A 21,662-nucleotide genomic window follows, 5' to 3' on the forward strand; every position below is an offset into this window, starting at 1 on the left:
GAGAAAGAGAGTATGTGTGCTGGTGTGGCAGTGTGGGTGAGAGAGAAGGAGAAGAAAATCTCATGATGACATGCTTGTTATTTATAGCCCTACAGCCGGATGGCGCATTAATATAGACCTGCTACAGCGCCGCAGTTGTGTGCAAGTAATTCATGGTTTGAATGTTTCGGTTTGTATGTATTTACTGTAGATGAAACATGTGCATTTCTTCCTTTTCCCATGACCACCACACTGACCCAGCAGGGACTGAACATGTCTTACACAGATTTGTTTCTGCCTCTCCAGCCTCGTGTTGCATGCTTTAAGTTATTAAACATGCCTAAGGAAGAGGGGTAGTTACACCAAAGCAAGCAAAGCGCCTGTGGGTTTTGCAGTGAGCAGACTCCAGATATGTTTTGACACCAACCTCCTGTTTTTTATGTGGTTTTTTGTTAAAGGATTCTTTTTTGTGCTCTCAATAGTTTTGCTACCACTGGGGATTTCTAGAGCAGTGTTACTGAGGGGGGGAAAAATCTACCATAACATGGAGTTTGCACAGGACTATGGACAGTTGAGATGTTTTTCCTCTACACAAATGACTTTCCAAAAGCTAAATAGCGCAGAGCCAAGTCTCTAATCTGCAATATCATGTTACACATTTTTACCTGCTCCAGTGACACGGACTTTGTGAACGCTGAGGCAGCACGCACTGTGATTTTTCCTGGAACACTTTGTTCCTGTTCTGAATTTATGTGATCAGGTGGAACTTATGCACATATAAATTTGTGTAAGCAGTCGGGTAGCTCCACAAAAGCAGCCTTGTATTTATTTTCAGTACAATATATTATAATATATTATAAAAATAATAATAACAATGACATCAGTTATTGTCTTTAGTTTACATAAATATCTAGTAAATTTCTATTGTATGGAAGCTTTTTGGATGTAGTCAATCAGCAAGTAGAAATACAGTACAGATGGATGTAAAATATTCACTACTCTAGTTTGACAAGTGTAACAGTCATTGTCTCAAGTGGACAGTATGTACTGTATTGCATACAGCATATTAGAAAGGATACAGTTGCAGCACAGTGTATCCTAAGGCTGAGAACCATATATTATGCATTTATATTAAAATAACCAGTACCTGCTGGAATAGCGGCTTTCCTCAAACATCCTTGTCTTTTCTGTGTACTTTTACAGTTTGTAAAAAAATGCTACATCTAGCACCTTTGAAAATACAGTTAAATTTGATACATATTCTGAGCAGAGGTACCCAACAGCTCAAAAAAATAATTTAACTTTGAGTAGGTATCACATTTTCCAAATGGCCAATATTGTTTTTTTGAATGAAATTCTGTAGTTTGCATCTCTTTTGTACATGTGTCTATGAATCCGTGTTGTTGTATGTATACCGCACCCCCCCACATCTGGCTGTAACTGCCACTTTGCTGGTGTTTGTCAGGAGGCCAGCGGGTTTGTCTCCCCAGAGACCTGCACTGGCTCTTTCCCAGGCCAGACTGCAACAACTCTCCCAGAGCTTGCACAATACCAAACACTGCGCTGGAATGTTGTTGCTTTCTTTTTTTTCTCCCTCTTTTCTTTTTTTAGTTTTGCCCTCCCTCACTTTTTCTCATTGAGTTTCTGCTACTCTCTCTCTCTCTCTCTCTCTCTCTCTGTCTCTCTCTGCCTTTCTCACTTGAACACCTGAATATGCTCCTTTTCACCCCGATCGACCCAGTTGGTGCTTTGAGCCATGGGTGACCGTTCAAATTATACCGTGATTATAATGCATTAATTCACATTTACTTTTAATGACATATGTTCAGAAACTTCAGGCTGCAGAGAGGTAGATAACCTTAAAAGATTTAACACCGTAGGACTTACTGAAAGCGTTCACCCTGTCTGAGAGATGTCAGATTTTTATTCTTATTCGCTCAGCTACAGGTTAAAAATAGATGAAAATGACATGTCCTATGTTCCACGTACATATTTCCCTGCTCATACAGGTGTGTTTTGAAAACAACTTTTAGGGCATGCATATAAACTTGATATTTACAGCTACATAAATAAAGATCAAGTCATGTGTAGCAGTGTTTTGCCCAAGAGTATCAAGAGCTTAAAGTTCAGGTCTATATTGAAACTAAAGTGCATCCTACCATCTTGTGGGATTGTTGAACAACTGAGACTGACAGTTGGAACTGCCGAGGGCTAATGGCTGAACCTCACTGCTGCAGTGAGAACATTGTTTTGACAGAATCATCTGTTTTTTTATTGGCTGTTCCAAGTTAAATCTGTCAGTGAATCAGCTATGTGAGGTGAGCTTATAATGAGGTCGTTTGGTTGTCACATTACTCATCACTGTCTGTCAACAGTACTACTAAAAGGGCCTTGTACAGCCCATGTTTTAAGCTTGTTTACTCTGGGAAGACTTGAGGCATGAAGGCACTCAAGAGGAGACCTAGTAAACGTTGTAGCTAAAATGTGTTCTCAGACTTCAAGCAATTTAATTTACCTACTTCATATCCTTAAGGCTTCGTCTGGCATTTTTTTACACATTGTAAAAGTTCAAGTTCAAGTATTCATTGTGCAGTATTTTATGCTATATACTTCATATTTACTGCAAGATATATTACCTGTTCAAGAAATACAGTCTAAAACCAGTATCTGTGTCAGCCCCACCATTCATCCAAAGCTCAGGTTTAGCTTTCACAAGCTAAAAGTTCAGACAAGAGAAGCAACTATCTTCTCTTCAGACATAAAATAGCCAATAGAGGGAGCTGGGGCTTGAAACTCATTGACTCTTAGTAACACACATGGGTCCCCTGATATTGTCCAAAAAGCTACAATTAGAGCCATAACAATCGATTCTCTCCCTACGCTAGTGCAAGAATGACAAAATCTTGATATTGTATTCCATGCTTACTACACAATGCCTGTTATTCAGCCATTTGTAAAAGGCTTTGTAACTGTCCAGTGAACTTAATTTACTTACAGTAAAAGTCCCAAAACCTGGATCTATATGCACTCACACACAAAACAGCAACACACGTATGAACTAACACAAAGACTGCTACACACACTAAAGCACACACAGCCTTCTACCCTTCAATCATACACACACATACACCGAGCCAGCCGTCTAACCACTTAGTACATCACGGTGGATTCAGGCCATTACACTCAGTCCGTCTTGTGGTTCATTAATATGGATGACTCTGAGCCTTTGAAGCAGCATGAACACAGTAAAGGCCAGTCCACAAGGAAAACCATTTCTCAAGCATTTTTAAGTCCATCTTACGTATCACTGCGTTGTGTCACTTTTCTATCAACAGTCCCCAAATATTATCGTGTGCAGAGGCCGATATTCTAGCGGATTTGAGGGAACTGTTCTGTGAACTAGAATCCATTTATACAAATACAAACGTGGCATGACTATAGCTCGCTGATAAATGTTTGTTTGTTTGTTCTGTATGTGTTGGATTATACCATAATATAAACCATTTATTTCTTATAATTACATTAATTTAAGGTGTAAACATTATACTTGTAAGACTCTCTTAGTCTTAGTCTTTCTGTTGAAATAGAGACTGAATTTGTTTTACCTTGTAAAGCTCTTGGTGTCTTACTGCTGCTTAATACAATTGTATTAATATTTTTTATTTTTAAACATGAGTTATTCTTACATCTTTTGACTTGAAATCTATTAAATGAATATGCCATACACATTAAGCTTATTCAACATGTTTTCTCAAGTTGAGTTAATTTAACTCGATTGGTTTTACAACGCAAATAACATTCAACTAATTGCTCTACTTAAGTTCAATTAACTCAGATTTGTAATGCAGCAAATGAACTTGCATGTTTAAGTTGAACCAGCTCGAAATTATTTACAGTGCAGGACTTATTCACCAGGTCCTATACCGTTGTATGCGAGAGTACATTATGTCAGACATTGGCTCATAAGACTTGTGTACTAGTATTTGCAACTGGCTGTTAGAGAGCTGAATATGTGGAGAAACTGAGCCGTATGTGCCTTTCTCACCTCTTTTCTATTGTCTGTCTTCCTTGGTGGTCCATGTGTTGTCAGCTCACTGACTAGTGTGCATTGTAAAAGTCACTCTCAGGGGAAATTCTGTAGATGACATACCATGTCATTCAGTACTACTCATTTGTTGGTGGATAACTCTCATGGTGAAGTCTGTAGTTGGAGCTTTGTTTGACTTAGCTGAGTCTGAATTGTGCATGTTTTCTTCCAGACATTTTTTTTTTCATTTTGTGCGGATCACATAAACTTCAATGGTATGATTTACACATTTGGTATGTAACCTAATTAGTGAACCCAAGACTCATTTGTCTTTTCAGCTAATGAATCTTAATTGCAAACTGGCTGCTTGTTGGCCATTTATCTGTTCTATGGAATTGATATCTTTTTAATGGGATTCACAACTCACTGTGAGAATCCATCTTTTATTCCGCTGGCCTTGATTCACTCAATACTTGGGAAAATGGGCATCTCTCTTGTTAAGATAGAAAACAAGCCCAGATGACTGTAATTGGGGATGCCTCCATTTACTACGACCTAGAGGCTGCTGTAGAGTGTTTATTACATATAGCTCACTTCAACAACAGAGATATAACCTGATAATATCTCAATATTGCCTCTTGTCCATTCTTTGTTTTAGTTACAGGTCTCGTGCAGTTATATTTCCGTCTCAGCTTTCATTCTATCAATAATCATATCTTTATTTACAAAGCACTTTACATATTAAAAAGGCAATAAGCAACAGTGACTAAATCATTATAAAATGCAATCAGAAATAGTAAGTAATCAGGGTATGAATGTGGGCGAATGGGGGGAGTGTGGTGTGTAGTGTCGAGCATGTTAAGTAGTCAAAAGACTAGAAAGCTGCTATATAAGTACAGTCCATTTACCATTCACACACACAGGAAGAAGTATTACTATTTAAAAATAATCACGTTATTGGCAGTTATTACATTCTTGGATCACTTTGTCAGAATTTCCTTGTGGACAGAAGCTGAAGTTTGGTAGAAATGAGGAATTATAAGGTCAGCTGTGACTTGGAGGGTCTTTGCTCCTGAAACTGAAAGCTGCTTGGCATGTGCCGACATTCATGTACACTTACACACTCACACACATGGCTCGGGAAAGTTTTGCAGAAAAGTTGTCTCATAGGTAAAGTCATTTCACATAACCAAACCACACAAAAGACAGTTTGCTGAAAGATACTTGTTACTCAACATAAGCACCCATGACTAAGTTAAGAGATTACTCGGTGCCACCACTTACTGTATTTTGAGGTGGCAATTCTTGAATAGCTAGGGGAGATGTTTGAAGGTCATCACTTTAAATCCCTGGATGAGCTGAGAAAATCTGAGGAAAGGAGGCATTAAGTTGAGCTTGCACTTCATTTACTGCTGTCAGGGTGTCCTTCACCAAAATGCTGAACTGCTGCTCAGAGCCTATAGTTGTACTGGATGTGCTTCCAACTGCAGTTTGTGATATCCCCTGCAATGGCCAGGTGGAATTATGTATATACAGTATCAGTGGTGTTTCCTTTTTGCAGAAATATATATATATTATGTTGGACACTACGTAGCAAGAAATTGCAGTAAAGACATGCCAAAGATATGTTTGAGATCATTTAGAAACAGTGTTTCCATTACATACTCAACCCCAACAACTTTAAGTGTTTAAGTTTTACCCCCACAACCCAGTTTGATGCCCACATTCATCAACATTACCAGAGATGTGTTCATTTGAATTCATTTCAAACTGGATGTCATTTAACTATTAATCATATAAAAGGGGATATAATAGTGGATATATAAAATATATATATATATATATATATATATATATATATAAAAGTATATATATTTTATATATAAAAGTGGCAAAAGCTGGATGTTCTAACCATTTATCCATTACCATTAATGGTCAACACTTACAGTAGCTGACTATTTAATTTCCTCTGCTCTCTTGCTAAAACGTTTTCACACACTCTTAATTGCAATAATAAATATATTAATTGTTAAAGCTGACTCACTGTGGATGTTTTTTGTTTTTCAATCAAATCATAAATCCAATTTTTTTTTTTTTTTAATTAGTTGAGCTACTCTTCAGTCTCTCCACGTACTTCCTGACAACAGCAGATGTGCCCCTGGTAGGAACTCACTGCTCTAAAAAACACCTTAAAAGCAATAATGCAGTGTAATACGAATAAATGGTGACAGATCCCTTTTTAACGAACTTGTGGTGGCACAAACTAGCTTACTGTTGCCTTAACTAACAGTGAGTACACAGCTTTCTCCCACCGCCCGGCTTCATTCTGCAGTTTCATTTCTATTTCATATCTGCTCTGCTCTTGTCTATCCCACTGCCACGGCTGTCTTATCGTTCAAGCCCTCTGCCATAAGCAGCAGAAAATTCCATATCCCATCTCCTCTCGGCTTTAGCCTTCAGCCTCAGTTATTCCACTATTATGTACCAGTCTCAGCGATCTCTCACTCCCTCTCTATGAACGTGCTCTGGGAGGGAAATGAGCTTCTGTCCTCAGCATACTGACTCTTCTCAGGGGAAAAACATTGCCTCTCTGTGGAGAGGTAAGAGTGGTTGAACCTGATTTGAAATCTCACTGCGAGCTTTGTGTCTGGTTTTGATACTTCACTTCTTTACATCTCCATCTCTCCATCTCTTATTCCTTTCAGTGGTCACTGTTTTTATTTGTCTATTTGTCTATTCTGCCCATGTTTCACACTCTACCCCGTATTCACTGGCTCTTTATGTCTCACCACCTCACATTAGGCTTTTACCGATTGGCAAATTGATCTTATATCGACAGTTGAAGGGATGATCAACGACCGAACAATGATTGATCGATGATGGACGAAATTAAAGCGATTAACTTACCATCAGAACTAAGATGGTCTAATCTCTAGAATCTGCACCCTACTGTGCATTTAGAGATGTTTCTGGCGGAGCAGCCAGTCTGCCTGCTGAGCCCCGTTAATCAACACAAGTGAATTTTAAATCCTTAATTACAAACAAGTTTGCCGTTGCTAACACCCCACACCTCCGTTCTCCATATGTCTGCTCACCAAAACTTTGCTCTGCGCTCTGAGTAGTTAACGATACGGATATAATTTGGATTGTGATACTCAGATAATAACGTTAACCGGAACACGATGCTGTGATACTGTCGCAGCGAGCACAGACAGGACTTTGATTTTACGCTCTCATTTTAATCCGTGCAGCTGTCTGGCTGCATCTGCTCCATGCAGACTTGCCTCTCAGCTGTGTCTCACAGGCGTAACTGTGTCCTAAACGTTCATTTCAAGTCTTCTTTTTTTCCGACAGTACGCTTGTAGACGCAAGGTTGATACCGAATATAAAGGCACTGAATAAATACTTTTTTTTTGTTGTTGAAGCAGTTATGAAACTAAAGGCAGTATTGGATAAAAGACAGCATATTCCATGATAGGGATTACAGATCAGAAGTAGATAAATAAAAGTTAGGCCAGAGTAACTGTAAAAATGAAAGTATTTTGGATAAAAAGTATTGGTTGATCACTTCCTAAACACACACCCCCTCCGACATATAAATACAAAAGTCACATGTTAGCAGTGTGGAGAGTTGGAAGACATGGAGTTACATTTAGCACTTGAACTACTACCACGACTATGGAATAGTACTCTGAATGCATTTTTCTGTGATTTTATAAGATAAAGTCCTACTGTATGTTTTGTCAGCTCTTAAAATCATAAAAATAGTCAGTAAGCACATATATTTGACTTGAGTTCAACTGTGTTGGGATCCACTTAAATGACCATAATGGAAAAGAGAGATTCTTTTCTGTGTGACTGTTGGGGCCTGAATGGAGAAGAGGTTGTGTTTCTCATCTGTTCTATTGCACAGCGGTTGCATTTACCTTATTGCTAAGATCAGGCTGCTTCACTGAATACTAAACTGATATCTTCAACTATTTCTTCATTTATAAAAACTCACACAGAAGAAATGTTTTATGCATAAGTCTCACCAGGGTAGCTTTCAGTAAATAAAGTTCTACCCCGCCACTCACTCCTCAGAAGTTATTCTTATCTCAGTACAAGTCTGGGTCTCACTTGGCAGTCCCATGGGGCTTGTGTGTTGGTGGTAGTGGCACCAAGCGGCAGGTGTTATGCGATATCTCGCCTGGCACTAAACCAGACAGTGTTTGCTGCTATCAAATCAGGAGCAGATGGTCACAGATTGAGGGCCAACACTGCATCTCATCTGAACGGCTAACTCTGCAGCAGCTAGTGCAGTGAACACAACAGAAACCAGCTCTGGAACCTCCCATCATATCTGACTGTATTCGTTTTTAATGAGGCAAAGCTTTGTTGGTTTATGTGGTGTTTGTCATCTGCGTGGCTGTTTTTTGTTTTCAGATTTTTGTCATTGAGAGAAAGCCACAAGTGGCACCACTGGATTTTCAGCATTTTAGAGGCAATATGGGATTGACGCATGTATGTGGGCATGAATCTGTGTGTGTGCATGTGTTTTTTTTGTGTTGTGCACGCTCAGCAAGACAGCAGGCTCAGTTGTCTTCATGCAGCTGTGATGTTTCTTTACATCTTCCTACGGCCTGCCAACAATTCAGAATCTGACAGCACAGATCAGAGCGCTCACTTTCACTAAATACAGATGAAAAAAACTTTGTTGGACAGACAAAACAATAAAATAACCAGTTGATGGTGTTTACATATCATATGAAGTAATTAAATCTAGAAGTGAAAGGATTATTGAATTTTCAGAAAATGAATTGGTAATTATTTAGATTATTAGTTAGTGTACAGTTTTTACGTACAATTTTAAGATTTTCTTTGTCATGTTTAAGTAAATTTAATGATTTTTTTTTGTTTTATACTGCTGCTCATATTAAACAATTAATCTAAATATGTCACCTTGGGCTCTGAAATGATTTATTTTTTCTGATGTTTTACCTACAAAACAATCAATCGCTTTACAAAGAAAGAAATTGGCAGATTAATGGATAATAAAAATAATCAGAGGTTGCAGTCGTAATTAGGTCACAAGTATAAATTCCTCAATATCGGCAAATCTGGAAGTAGAAGAAGCTGGTTTATGTTCGGTATGTGTTTGCATGCAATCCAGATGCATCAAACACACTGATTGCAGATGAGCCAATCTGACAATGGAAATGGTTCCAAAAATCATTACAATTGATGGAGCGACTGGAGTGCATTTATATTGCGCTTTCATCCAAAGCTCTTTACAATTTGCCTCTCATTCACCCAGTCACACACACACCAGTGGCAGCAAGCTATCTAGTAAGGTGATTGCCTTACCATCAAAAGCAATTCAGGGTGGAGCGTCCTGCTTAAGGGCACGTTGACATGTGGACAGGAGGAGCAGAGGATCAGACCAGGGTTATGTAATCACAGGCAAACAGCAATACAGCTTACTGAGTGAATACGAGGACAAATAAATGATTTATAGTATTTATGTTTGTCCTGGACAGATTTACTTCAAGCCAAATGATGCACTCTCCTCTGTGTGTCCTTGTGGACAAGCAGGTGGCTGTATTCCTGTTCTCCTGTTCATTGTTAACTGAATCGCATGCAAAAGTTACACATGAGGAAATGGATATAAGTTTCCAAACCAGGTTTTTGGTGTTTACAATATTTAAGTGTGTGTGTGTTTGCTGGTCAGGGCTCGGCAAGAGGGTTTCATTATTTATTTGTCTGCGTTCACCATCTAGTTTGGGTTTTGCCGGTGGTTTTTAGTCTGACAGTCATTTCTCGAAAATACTGTTTGAAGCGAAGAGGGATGGAGGGAAGGGGAAGGCAGATTTACATATCTCAGGGGATAGAGAGCAAAAGTGAGAAAAAAGCCTGAAGAAAAACAGCCTGAGTAGAAACTGAGTGGGAAGGAACAAGGAGATGGAGAAAGAGGAGAGTGGGAAAATTTGAGCCAGAGGGGAAACAACAACAAAGACAAGCAACAAAGAACATTTCTGAAAAAGGGAGAATGGAGTAGGACAAAACTGAGCTGAGAAGGAAGAGCCTTTAGTAAATGGAGAGAGCTAGTTAAGCAGGAGAGGGGAGCAGGACAGACTTTGGGGCAGCTGAGGTTAACAACGGGGACAGAGCAGCCTCTGCAATAAGGCATCTGTAACCTCACCTTTCACCTTTTACAGCTACTCGCTCCACAAAGAAGCATCTGTGTGCATGTTGATGTGATACCTGAGTGTCGCTCAATGCTATTTGGATCAAATGTACACAGGAACACGTTCTTCAAATTCATCATAGTCCACTGAAATTGTTCTAAAGGGAAAAACAGGCTTTCTCATTCAAGTATTAAGTCCACACACACACACACACTTAGACACTAGCACTCAAATCCCTGTGTGGTCCTTGTATTTAGAGCCGCGCTGTGTATGTGTGCTGAATGTTAAAACCTAATGTTGGTCCACTCACTCATGCTGTGGGTCACCTGTTGACATTCCAGGAGGAATGAGATCCTTCTCAAAGGATAGAAATGGCACATAACAGCATTAGGGGCTTGCTGCACACCAAAAACCAGCTCAAACCAGCTGGACCAAAATGAATTGATATTTATTTAATCATTTTGATGTCGTTTTTTTTTTTTTTATTATTCTTATCTATTGTTATGACCAGCAACTGGCTGCAGTATACTGCTGTACAGAGGGATTCAGAGTGCAGAGGGAACAAATACTAGGCTTTAGCTCTTTTTGTGTTTGCCTTGTTCCCACACACACACTATGCTGATCAACAGGCTCTCTGCCTGTGACTAGTTTCAGCTCCACACTCCAACTTGAAGCTGCCAGATTATATTTGGAAACATATATATTTTATATTTGAAAAATGTTTGGTTCTCTTTAACAAAAATTATGATGAACTTGAAGTTTTACATTCTTCCAAGAGATTTTTAAATCACTGGCAGATCATTATTACTTATATTAAATGGCATGTCAACATAACAATCAAATTACATTCATAACTTTATTATTAATCTTACAATACTGTCACTTGCCCGTGTCTTCAGGTACACTGAGGACAAATCTGGGACCACATTTCTCTATCTTGGTTGCTCTTTCTGAGCAAAAATTAGTCTCATTTTATAGAATTCAGTTATATCTTTCATCAGTCTTTAAACATATGTATCCATTTAAAGTATCAACACTAATGCCTTTGCCTCATCAAATATGCATGACAAGTTAGTCAGTGATAAACAAAAACAACAGTGAGGAGAATAACTAAGCAGACAGCAAAAACAATGTTTCACCAATGCCGACAAATGATATCCTGCACATTTTATAAATTTCTAAACTTTCAAGAAATAACGTGCATTTTAAACGACTGTAACTCTTTATTTAATAGTTTTCAATGAATATTTGATAGTGGACTCAGACGGCTGGGGAAAAGGAACAGGCAGAAATCAGAAGGGAGAGAGAAAAATATGTTCGACTGCACCTTGTTTTCCAATGATCCCCTAGTGCTTCTTCATATTTCCCCAATCAAAGTCACACTGTGGACACACGCAAAGACTGGATCGATAAGACACTGCCAATATCATAGAACAATCCCAAACACCTAAGGAGAAAAATATAATCTTTACAGTATTGAGTGTGTGTTGGATGACACATCTTGCATGTTTATCCAACACATCCGTCTGTAGTACTCGAAGTGTTCTGTGTTTGTAACTGCTGTATTGTAATTCATGATATTTCAATTGTGTTGTGTAATATGTGTTACATAATGAAAGTAACACAAAAATAGCAGTCCGTTATTTGGCTGATGGTCCTGAGTAAGAACACTTATTGCAATGAGTATAACCACAGAATCATTTTCATGGTCAAACGAAAATGACAAAGACTATTACATAAGAAAGAGGGATTGCTTGTTTCAAAGAGCCCACCCCACCAACCCTTATGGTGTCGGGAGTTATCATAATATAATGATGTGCCCCGCACTGTGAGCTGGACTGCATGGTTTAGGAAAGGATTGTTGGGCAGATGGGATTGTTGGTGTCCCCAGGGCATAACTGTCATCCCAGATTAAATGTTGTGGGGTCTTGTCAGTAGCAACATGGCACTACTTTTTGCCCTCGGCTTAATGAGAAACTAAAATATAAGTACATTTTGCCAGCTCATCGAGGCAGTGTCATATCAGCCCCCCTCTGTGGATGGAAAGAAAAATGAAATCAAAACAACGACAGAATTTTAATGGTGGCTGAGGGAAAAGTAAAATATGCTGTCACATCCACCAGTGGGTGTTTCTGTTGATGGAAAAGTGTATGTGACATATATTGGATATCAGATATTTCTTGGTTCTCAGAAGCGTGAGCAGAAACACAAAGGCATGAGTTATCTTATTAAAATGCAGCCTGGGAGCTGCTTTTCATAATTCCATTTAGCTGCTTTGGAGAAAGTAAACACAATAAGAGGGCTTTATCTTGATTTCAAAAGAAAACTTTTCCCTCTGCCACCCCTTCTGCTATCTGTCACGAGAAAAATAATGTAGTTATAAAGACGGTCTGTCTGGTATAGATCTCATAAAAGCAATTCAGCTTTTTCTCAATGTGCAAGAAATTATTAAAATACCCATGTTAATACCACTTGTTTTATGTGCCTTTCTCTGCTGTCCTTTTTTTTTTCCCTCATGAAAAACACTTGAGCAACAGCTGCCTTACAGCTGTGCAAAACAAACTCTTAAATTTGTCCTGTTTCAAGATGAATAGAGGCCTGGAGTTGAGAAAAGGATTCTGGATGCTGTTGATGTAAATGAGCAAAATGCATGCTATTTGGAAAAACACATGCTGGAATTAGTAATACATTTACTAATTGTACTTTTAGTTGCTTACGTGTCACATCACAGTTTTCAAATGATAATATTTGAATTACGGTCCTTGTTTCCTGTGAGGATGTGGCCGGTGCGGGATAATGGCAGGATAAATCTTCCACCGCCCATCACGGCTAAGTCAGCAAAGTTTGATTCAAGAGTTCCTGCTTTATTGTGTCTGGCCCTGGGCAGGTACTGGGTGTTGTCATGGTAACATCCTTCCGTACAGGATCTGACACCATGACCTTGTTAGATGGATGAGAAGTCTGATTCACCCACCCATGTCAATATCAGCCCACAATGAGTCATAGCCCTAGATTTATTTGATGAAATGGCGGTTTGGGTCACCCATAAAGGGACAGAATCATCACACATACTTTTGCTTAAAGTAATATTTATTTTGTTAAATTCTAGCACTAGTATTTACGAGCATATTGAATCCATTTTTCAATTATTGTATATTGAGCTCTTCAGGAAGTCGCTGTGCAATCTTTGTGTGGCCGTTATTAGTTTATTTTGATTTATCATCATCCAAAGTCACACAGTGTCTAAGAGTTAACTCGCGCTATGTATATGGGTTATCTCCTCAGACGTACACTTTCTTCTTATCCACACTCAAGATGTTGTACTTTTTTGTCAATAACAACAACAACTGTCCTGGAAGGATCCGTCCCGAGCAGTAGAAATAATGTGAAAACTGTACCAGGTTATGTACACTAACTTAACAGATTCCTTTGTTAAACATGTGTTTATGTGACGCGTTTTTTTATTTGGTTATTTGAGCAACACACAACTTATTATCCATGGATTTGATGTTAATATAGTATTCAAGAGCTTATGGTTATTGGTTGTGAGGAAGTGGAATGGTCAATCAGGATAAAGCACATTTGAATACTAATGGCTTTCTTTCCGCCTCCACTAGATTCATGAGGGGGTCCTGAAGAAAAACAAGTGTGTTAACAAGTATTCCGCAAGGTAGTTTAATCCTTTCTTTTCCCTTTTTGAATAAGATTAGAAGAGAGAAGTCACAACTGTGTTTACATGTTGATAGAACAACAAATTACACACCCACACAGTTTATCCAAAGGGTTCTAAACTGTGTGGCAGATTGGAAAGGATTTGATATCGGTTCTTTTGCACTGTGTAAATAAAAACCAAAAGGATGTGGTTTCCTGATGTCACACAGTGTGACCTGGCCAGCCAAGAAAACAGGAAGTGTTTGATATGTATGTGCCGGTGCCGATAACCTGAGACCATGCTTGTGCCCAAGTTTTAAAATGTCAGTCTTTGTTTTATTACAAAGACTGAATGGTGTGAATTTAAAAACCCTTTTCTTTTGTATGTAGGTTGATTTACTCATTAAACAAGAACAACAATACGTTTTGTTTTTTGTTTTTGGGGGGGGTCGCCATTTGAAACCAGTGTTTTGTATAATGTCTGAATATTGATTGCTGACAGCTTATTGCCTTTATGTAGTGCAGAAGAGGGAGTTGTTTTCGTCATTTAGGAATGTAAGTCATCACTTTTCTGAAATGGAACGTAAAGACTTACCATGGGCCAACTTTCAGATTCCTTGCATTGCCTGTATTTTTGCACCATTGTCTTGCTGAATTTTTCTGCAATTGTAGTGACTATGTACTGTATAGGAAGAGCTACATGTCTTACACTGTTCATCCAGTATGGATTTTAGCCCCCTCAAACACTCCTCCCAGTCGTTGTTAAATTTCCAGCTAGATTGCTGAAATACAGAGACAGACATTTAAGTGTTGCTCTACTTTAAGACTTTACTGTAAATATATGAGCCTGAAAACTCTACTTCCATGCTTTTTGTCAAACTTCAGTGCATGCGAATTTAGTTGAAACACTTGATTTCCATTTGCCATGTAACTGATCTAGTACATAGGATTTAGGACATTGAGGTTTTGATTCAATGATAGTATCAGTATCTACCTTTATCTCACCTAAGCCTACCTGTAACAGCCAACAACAACACAGGACAGTAATTCAGAAATAAGCTGTCTTAATCCTCTTCATTTCTGCCCCTCTGCTTTTCAAGCCTTACATGACCAGTTGAGGGTTAGGAGGAGACAGATGACTACCCCATTGGATAGATTGGTTGTTAAGTAGAGAAAGTTTGCCACCTAATGGAGACAATGTAGCACTACCTTTCTAATTTATTGTCTTACACAATGTATCCTCTTTACTTCAGTTCTCTCTCCTCTGTTTTTGTTTTTCTTGTTTGGGTCAGTTTTGTTATTCCTGCATATACATAACTTTGTAATTAACACAGTTTCTTACTCCATCCCATTTTCTTGGTTGAAGTATTTGTAGCAGTCAAAACAAATGAAGTTTTCCTATTACATTAACAATAAATTAAAACATTGTTTCATATATATCTCTCCTCTTCTCTTTTTCAGGTCCAGTATCCCCCATACTTCAGGCTTGAGTAGTGCTCATCATTGTTGTACTACCATTAGCACCTGTAGCCAATAGCTTCATGGAGGGGTTTCCTGTCCACTGACCCAGCAAGCTGCCTTACTGGACCAGCAGCCATGTCTGCCTGCAGTACCTTCACCGAGCACGTGTGGAAACCAGGCGAGTGCAAGAACTGCTTTAAACCTAAGAGTCTGCACTGTCTGGCTCAAAGTGCTGGAAGGAAGCCTCCTACTGAGCAGAGGCCTCCAACAACTCAGCAACAGAATCCACCCGCTGCTGGGGCCAGAGCCAACCCTAACCTTACTAACAACTCTCAGAGAGCTGGCAGTGGGTCTGCCCGCTCAGGACACTTCCGTCCACCGGTGGCTAAGAAGCCAACCATTGCTGTTAAGCCCACTATGATGCTGCCCTGCTCCTCTGCAGGACTGGATTCAGATGGCAACCTGCAACGACCACCAAATGTAATAGAACCTGGCAAGACATCAGCCTTTACGGTCTGGAATCGCAATGGACTGAACCGTAAGAGGCCTGGTGGACCCAATAACAACAACGAAGGAGAGGATGGTAGTGAGGAGATTGAGGGTTATGGCCAACTTAGCCCAAGGACCCCTAGTGGAAATAACAACAACAGTGGACTGGCAGATGTCCTAAAGGAGATTGCTGGGTTGGGCCCTGGCCTTAGCCCCACACCCCTCTCTGGTTCCAAGGACTTGTTTTGGGGACGAATCAGTAGTTCATACCGACGGTCCTTGGAAAGAGGCCTTCCAGCCTCAAGTTGTCTGGCCATGGGAAGCAGCAGTAGTGGTGGTGTTGGCACTGCTCAAAAACGGGTATCTCTTAGCGATAGTAACGAGGTTATCAGTACAGAGGGTGGTCGCTTTTGCTACCCAGAGTTTTCCAGTGAAGGTGAAGATGATGATGAAGATGATGAGGAAGACACTGAAAGGGATGATGACGAACATGAGAGCTGGGATGAAAGTGATGAAGAGTTACTAGCCGTGGAGATACGTATGCGAGGCCAACCACGATTCGCAAATTTCCGTGCTGCTACATTGTCTCCAGTGCCCTTTGCTGCAGGGAAAAAGTGGAATACTGTTCCACTTCGCAACCGCTCACTTCAGCGGATTTGTGCAGTAGACTATGACGATAGCTATGATGAGATCTTGAATGGATACCCCTCCATGGACTCCAATGGAGCTCTTCTTCCCTATGGGCTTCATGACATGCAAGGTAGTGGTTTCCTATCAAATTCAGAGTCTACCACTTCTCCGGAATCATCGTCATCGCTACCAGAGGATTCTCAAACAATTTCCAGCAGTGGGAGCAGTGCCCCAGGTGCTCTGCGAAATGGCTTGCTGTCTCCCACATCTTCAAAGGCACCTGTCCCCTGCACTGCTCCAAAAAACGAGCCCGTCCACAGAGCACTGAGTCCACTCAAGGTGACTGAAACACACAAAGCTGTCCTGGCAATTAGATTAGAAGACCAGGAAGGCAGAGAAGGCATGCCAATGCCCCAGGCCCTTCCAGGTCAACCAGTCACTATCAGCTTTAGTCCTACAGAGGAGCAAGCTAAACCATACCGTGTAGTGAATTTAGAAAAGTCTCTTATCTGTAAGCCTTACACTGTAGTAGATGTGTCAGCATCCATGGCAAACAAGGACGAACGGATTCCAGACTCTACTCCAAAACCCAAAAACCTGTCAATGCCTTCGAGCCCTACATCATTCTGTAGCACCCCTTTAGGTCAGCCACTGCCTCCAACCTCCCCTCTTTCTCCATCTACTCCTGTAATGCCAACATCACCCAAATCTGTAGCACTGTCAGGTCCCTCCAGAAAGAAATCAGGGAGCATACGCTACCAGGAAGTGTGGACATCAAGCACAAGTCCTCGCCAAAAGATACCTAAAGTTGATATAGGAGTTGGGAGTCATCCTGGTCCCTCCATCCCTACTCAACATTTCAGCCACAAGTCAGCTCCCACATCTCCCATTGCTGGGCTGTCTTCCTCCCGAACTGTACCTGTGAAATCCCCCAACTTATCAGAGATCAAGTTTAACAGTTTTAATAATGCAGGCATGCCTCCTTTTCCCATTATTATCCGAGATGAGCCAGCTTATGCCCGGAGCTCCAAGAATGCTGTTAAGGTACCTATTGTTATAAATCCAAGTGCATATGACAACCTAGCTGTGTACAGGAGCTTCTTGGGACTTAGTGGGGAACTGCCACAGCCAAAAGGGGTAGGTAGTAGGGTAACCAGCCATACTTATGAAGAGATTGGTTCCTCAGAGAGTGTCCAGTCCTCCTCAACTGAGAAAACGGTCTCTGGTAGAGGTACATCGGAGAGAGCGTCTTTTGAAGAGACAAAAGTTCCACCTGAAGCAGTGTCAAAAGCACCACATTTACAAACTAGAACCACTACAGACTCTAGCACTGTGACAAGCACTGTGATGAGCTCCACCATTGGGGCCGTCTCTCCCACTACATCAACAAATTCCCCTGCCATTCTTGCCATTACTGCAAACCTACCTAAAACCAGCCCCACTGCCAATGCTGTTACACGCACTTGCAAGACGAGTGGAGACACTACTTGCAGTAAAGATGATGAAACAGACTTAGCTTTGTCTTCTGGGACAACGGCAAGCCATAGGGAGGAGGCCAGTGCTGTGCTTTTACAGATTGTTGCCTCCATCCACCCTCCACAGTCTCCTCCAGAGTCACCTTCAGCACAAACCAAAACCCTCAGTTCTGAAGAACTGTATGCCCTGCCTCCTGATGCCATGAAAGAGACCCTCACCCGACCCAAATCTCTCTTTTCCACAACTGACGGCTGTCTTTCTAAGCCCAAGAAGGACACACCCTCAAAGGTTTTGTCTAAATCCCAGAGTGCCTCTGCTGCTGTGCCACTCTCCAGCCCCCGTTCAGAGCCCAATGCCCCCTTCCCCCCTCCTAGATCTACATCTTCTCCTTACCACGCTTCCAACATCCTTCAAAGACATTTTGGCAACTGGACCAAGAGTTCCGCGTCCAGTTCTCCTGTTAGACCCAGTGAAGGTGAAGCAAGTCCAGGTGGTGAGGGGAGACGTATTTCAACAGATAGCTCCAAACCCAAACGCTGGATCTCCTTTAAGAGCTTTTTTCGTCGGAGGAAAGATGAGGATGAGCAAAGAGAGAGGGTGGAGAGAGAGAAGGAAAAAGGCAAGCTGGTTGGGCTTGACGGAACAGTCATTCACATGCTTCCACCACCACCAATTCAACATCATCACTGGTTCACTGAGGCCAAACCAGAGGATCCCACACAGAAGCCAACTATCATCTTCACCTACAAACCAGAAGGTGGCAGCACCCCTGGTGACGGAGAAGGAGAACTACGAGTAGAGGAGTGCACAGAAAATGCACTACTTATGCCTGATGAGAGCAAGGAACCCAAACCTTTGAGCCCAGGGCGAACGCTACCCTCACACACCACTGCATGTGATCTCACCGACAAGGACTTAAGGTATTTTTCCAAATTTTGATGGTTTTATTAACTCCTCTGACACCACAATATATACCGGAGGGAACAGTAGAACCTCATAGTAAGGACTGTGGGAGGTATGCAATTGGTAATATGTTGAACATAAATGTGGTTTCAGATTTTCATCAGAATACTGAGATTTATTTGTCAGAAAAAAATATATATGAAAAAAATAGGTTTATATATCTATATCTGTATAAAGCAGTTAAACACCTATTGCAGAAGACTCCCTAATAATGTCCAAAAATTGACATTGTTATGGTGGATATGTCTTCAAAAATGTCCTCTTATCATTTCGTATGTACATTTGCATGGAGTATCTATAAAACTACTATTGAAGTCCTGTAGTAAGATTAACCTTATATCATAAGTTGTTCTACCAAAAGACAATTTAAGAGGGATTTTAAAGAGGTAACTGATACTTTGAGCTACAGTAAGGTCACTTTTACGCAAATAGTTTTTAATATGCTTTTGTCATAGTGGAATTCTTAGTAAAGTTCCTCCTACATCACGTCTTGCTAATCTAATGAAATACTTTGCATGCACTTCCCGTATTACCATTACCAACATGCAATCCCTTCAGACCATTTGTGGGACCCAGCTTAAATTTAAGATGCTCAACCTTTGCCAGCTGCTTCTCCCCACACAGATCCCTCATCACAGATTCTAGAGGTGTTTGATCATAATTTGGCATGTCTGCTTGCCCACTTGCCCAGCTGACTGCGTGGGCTGTACAGCCTATGTGGTCTCTTTCCTAATGCCATCCATTACCTGAACAGCAGGCTCGGTGCTCAGCCATTCTCCCTTCAGGAGGGGACGTCAGTGTGTTACAAGTCCTCCAACAGCCGTCAGTTCAACCTTCTTTCTATTAATCAACGCTTTAGATAGCATGTTCCCTTTAGCTTTTCAAATTCTATCAAAGCCTCACTCTTTCAATATATATCATTTAATACAATAACTTAATTATTTATGGGTGGTTTGTGAGTCCCTCAGGCTGTGGCAGCAGATACATATTAGGGCTGCTAAAAAGGAGCTGTTGTCCCTTCACAATTGACCGTTTCTATTTTGGGGTTAAATTTGGCAAATCAGTTTCTATGCTAGTTGTGGTCACTGTGCCCTGCATTTTAGGTCAGGATCATTCTTTGTTTTATATCTCTGACACAGTGGGTCAAATAACAATGTAGTCTACTTTGGGTTTTTGTTTCATTTATCCACTGTTCTAAATATATATATTTTGATTGATTGATAATTAATTTAATTTGGTTGTGTTGTTTAGAATCAGTGCTACTCTGGTTGATTAGCTTCATGCACCAGCTGACTGGGGACTGTTTTCAGGGTTTACTCTTGGCTTTTTAGTGCTTCAGAATGAAAGTGTTATTTTTTGGGCTTAATTTAGATGTGTCTAAATACTCCCATTTCTGATGTTTAAATAATAATGGAAAATTCCCAGTTCAGCTCTGGGCAGGCATTATTAGTTTTTCTTTAAACATTTAACATTTTCGCAGAATTCATTGTGGGATGGCCTCTATTGGGTTTTTGTCCGCCATGACTAAGGAAGACATTTCCTAATTTTCTTCGTATTCTTGACAGCTTGTGAAAAGAATTATATTCGGTTCCAACTTTCCTGTTTCACAATGGGTATCAAATTCTCTTGTTTCCTTTCTACCCATTCTTTTTTATGCCAGTTTCAGCAGCGAGTTTTATGGTCAATAAGTCTATATCTGGTGTAGTTGTAGTATTTTTTTATTTTGGTTAAATATTGTTGCTAATTGAAATCTCCTGTCTAGTATCTAGTATAGATTTCTCGTGACTCGCGCACTCACTCGCTCACTCACAGTAATGCAGTCTACTCGGCAAGTGTAGTCACTGCATTCTTGCATTAATAGATTCATCATTTTGTCTTTGATGCTGCGATTGCCCTTTTTTGTTCAGTTTCTTGGGGAACTTTTCTTACAGTATGAGTAATGATGCCAGATGGGCATCCAGATTACACTGTATTTTTATAAGTTATAAGCTGTGCTTTGCTTTTGTGCCCAGAGATGCTCGAAGATGGTAATCAGTCAAATGGATGCTGTAATGACCAAACAAAAAACTTAAATTAAGCATCCATTCATGCCCAGGGAAAGCTGTATTATGAAAGCACTTCATAATTTGAACTTCACATCGCACCACAAGTAGCCCGCCAAACCCACCCCCCAAGTGATTGTCAATAATGAATAGCCTGACTCATCCTGGATTACCTGGAAACATCAGTTGGTTATTAATAGTAAGTTTCCCTAAAATGGTAAGTTGGCATCAAAAAATTAATACCATATTATATATATACTATATAATAATATATATATATATATATATATTTTCAGTGTTTCAGTGTGTGCAAACTGAGTAATTAGTAAATGTTTTGTAAAAGTGGAAACAAAAGAAAGGTTCTTTTGTCATATGAAAGCTTCCTCAGTTAAAAGTACTATTTAAGCTGAGTACTCTCTACAGTATTTTCTTACTGCCTCTTCCTGGGGTTTCATTTTATTTTTTCAAGTGAAAAGGGCACTTTCCTGTTCATTTAGTATGATCATACATGTAATTAAACACAGAAAACAACCCTGATATCTTATCTGGTATCTTCTGGGTTTTATTGGGAGATTATTGTTTGGCATTTTAATGTGTTTCACAAAATTCTTCCCACAGCCACCCACATGATCAGCAGGAATTGTTCACTTAGCAGACGCCACACCTAAATATAGTTTAGCTTAGGCACAATTTGTTCAGATATGCTTGTTCCTCTTCTCACCTGATTTGTCACAATTTGGCTTCCACCTTACACTGTCCCTATCTGTTTATTCTCTT

At 40.1% G+C, this 21,662-nt stretch overlaps 1 protein-coding gene across 6 annotated transcripts in view; it reads left to right on the forward strand.

Annotated features, from left to right (window-relative positions):
* Positions 1 to 21,662, forward strand: part of peak1 (pseudopodium-enriched atypical kinase 1) — a 96,885-nt gene that overhangs the window by 54,365 nt on the left and 20,858 nt on the right. For 5 of the 6 annotated variants that reach the window (XM_035664381.1, XM_035664383.1, XM_035664384.1 and 2 more), the window contains one exon: positions 15,286 to 18,800. In XM_035664381.1, the coding sequence (XP_035520274.1) occupies positions 15,421 to 18,800 (3,380 nt within the window). In that variant the 5' untranslated portion in view covers positions 15,286 to 15,420. Of the gene's footprint in view, positions 1 to 13,790; positions 13,844 to 15,285; positions 18,801 to 21,662 lie in introns of all 6 variants that reach the window. The other variant, XM_035664382.1, reaches the window with a different exon arrangement.

Source organism: Morone saxatilis, unplaced genomic scaffold (genome assembly GCF_004916995.1).
Source record: "Morone saxatilis isolate NCDOM2014 unplaced genomic scaffold, NCSU_SB_2.0 Contig2, whole genome shotgun sequence".
In the NCBI taxonomy this organism is placed as follows: domain Eukaryota; kingdom Metazoa; phylum Chordata; class Actinopteri; family Moronidae; genus Morone; species Morone saxatilis.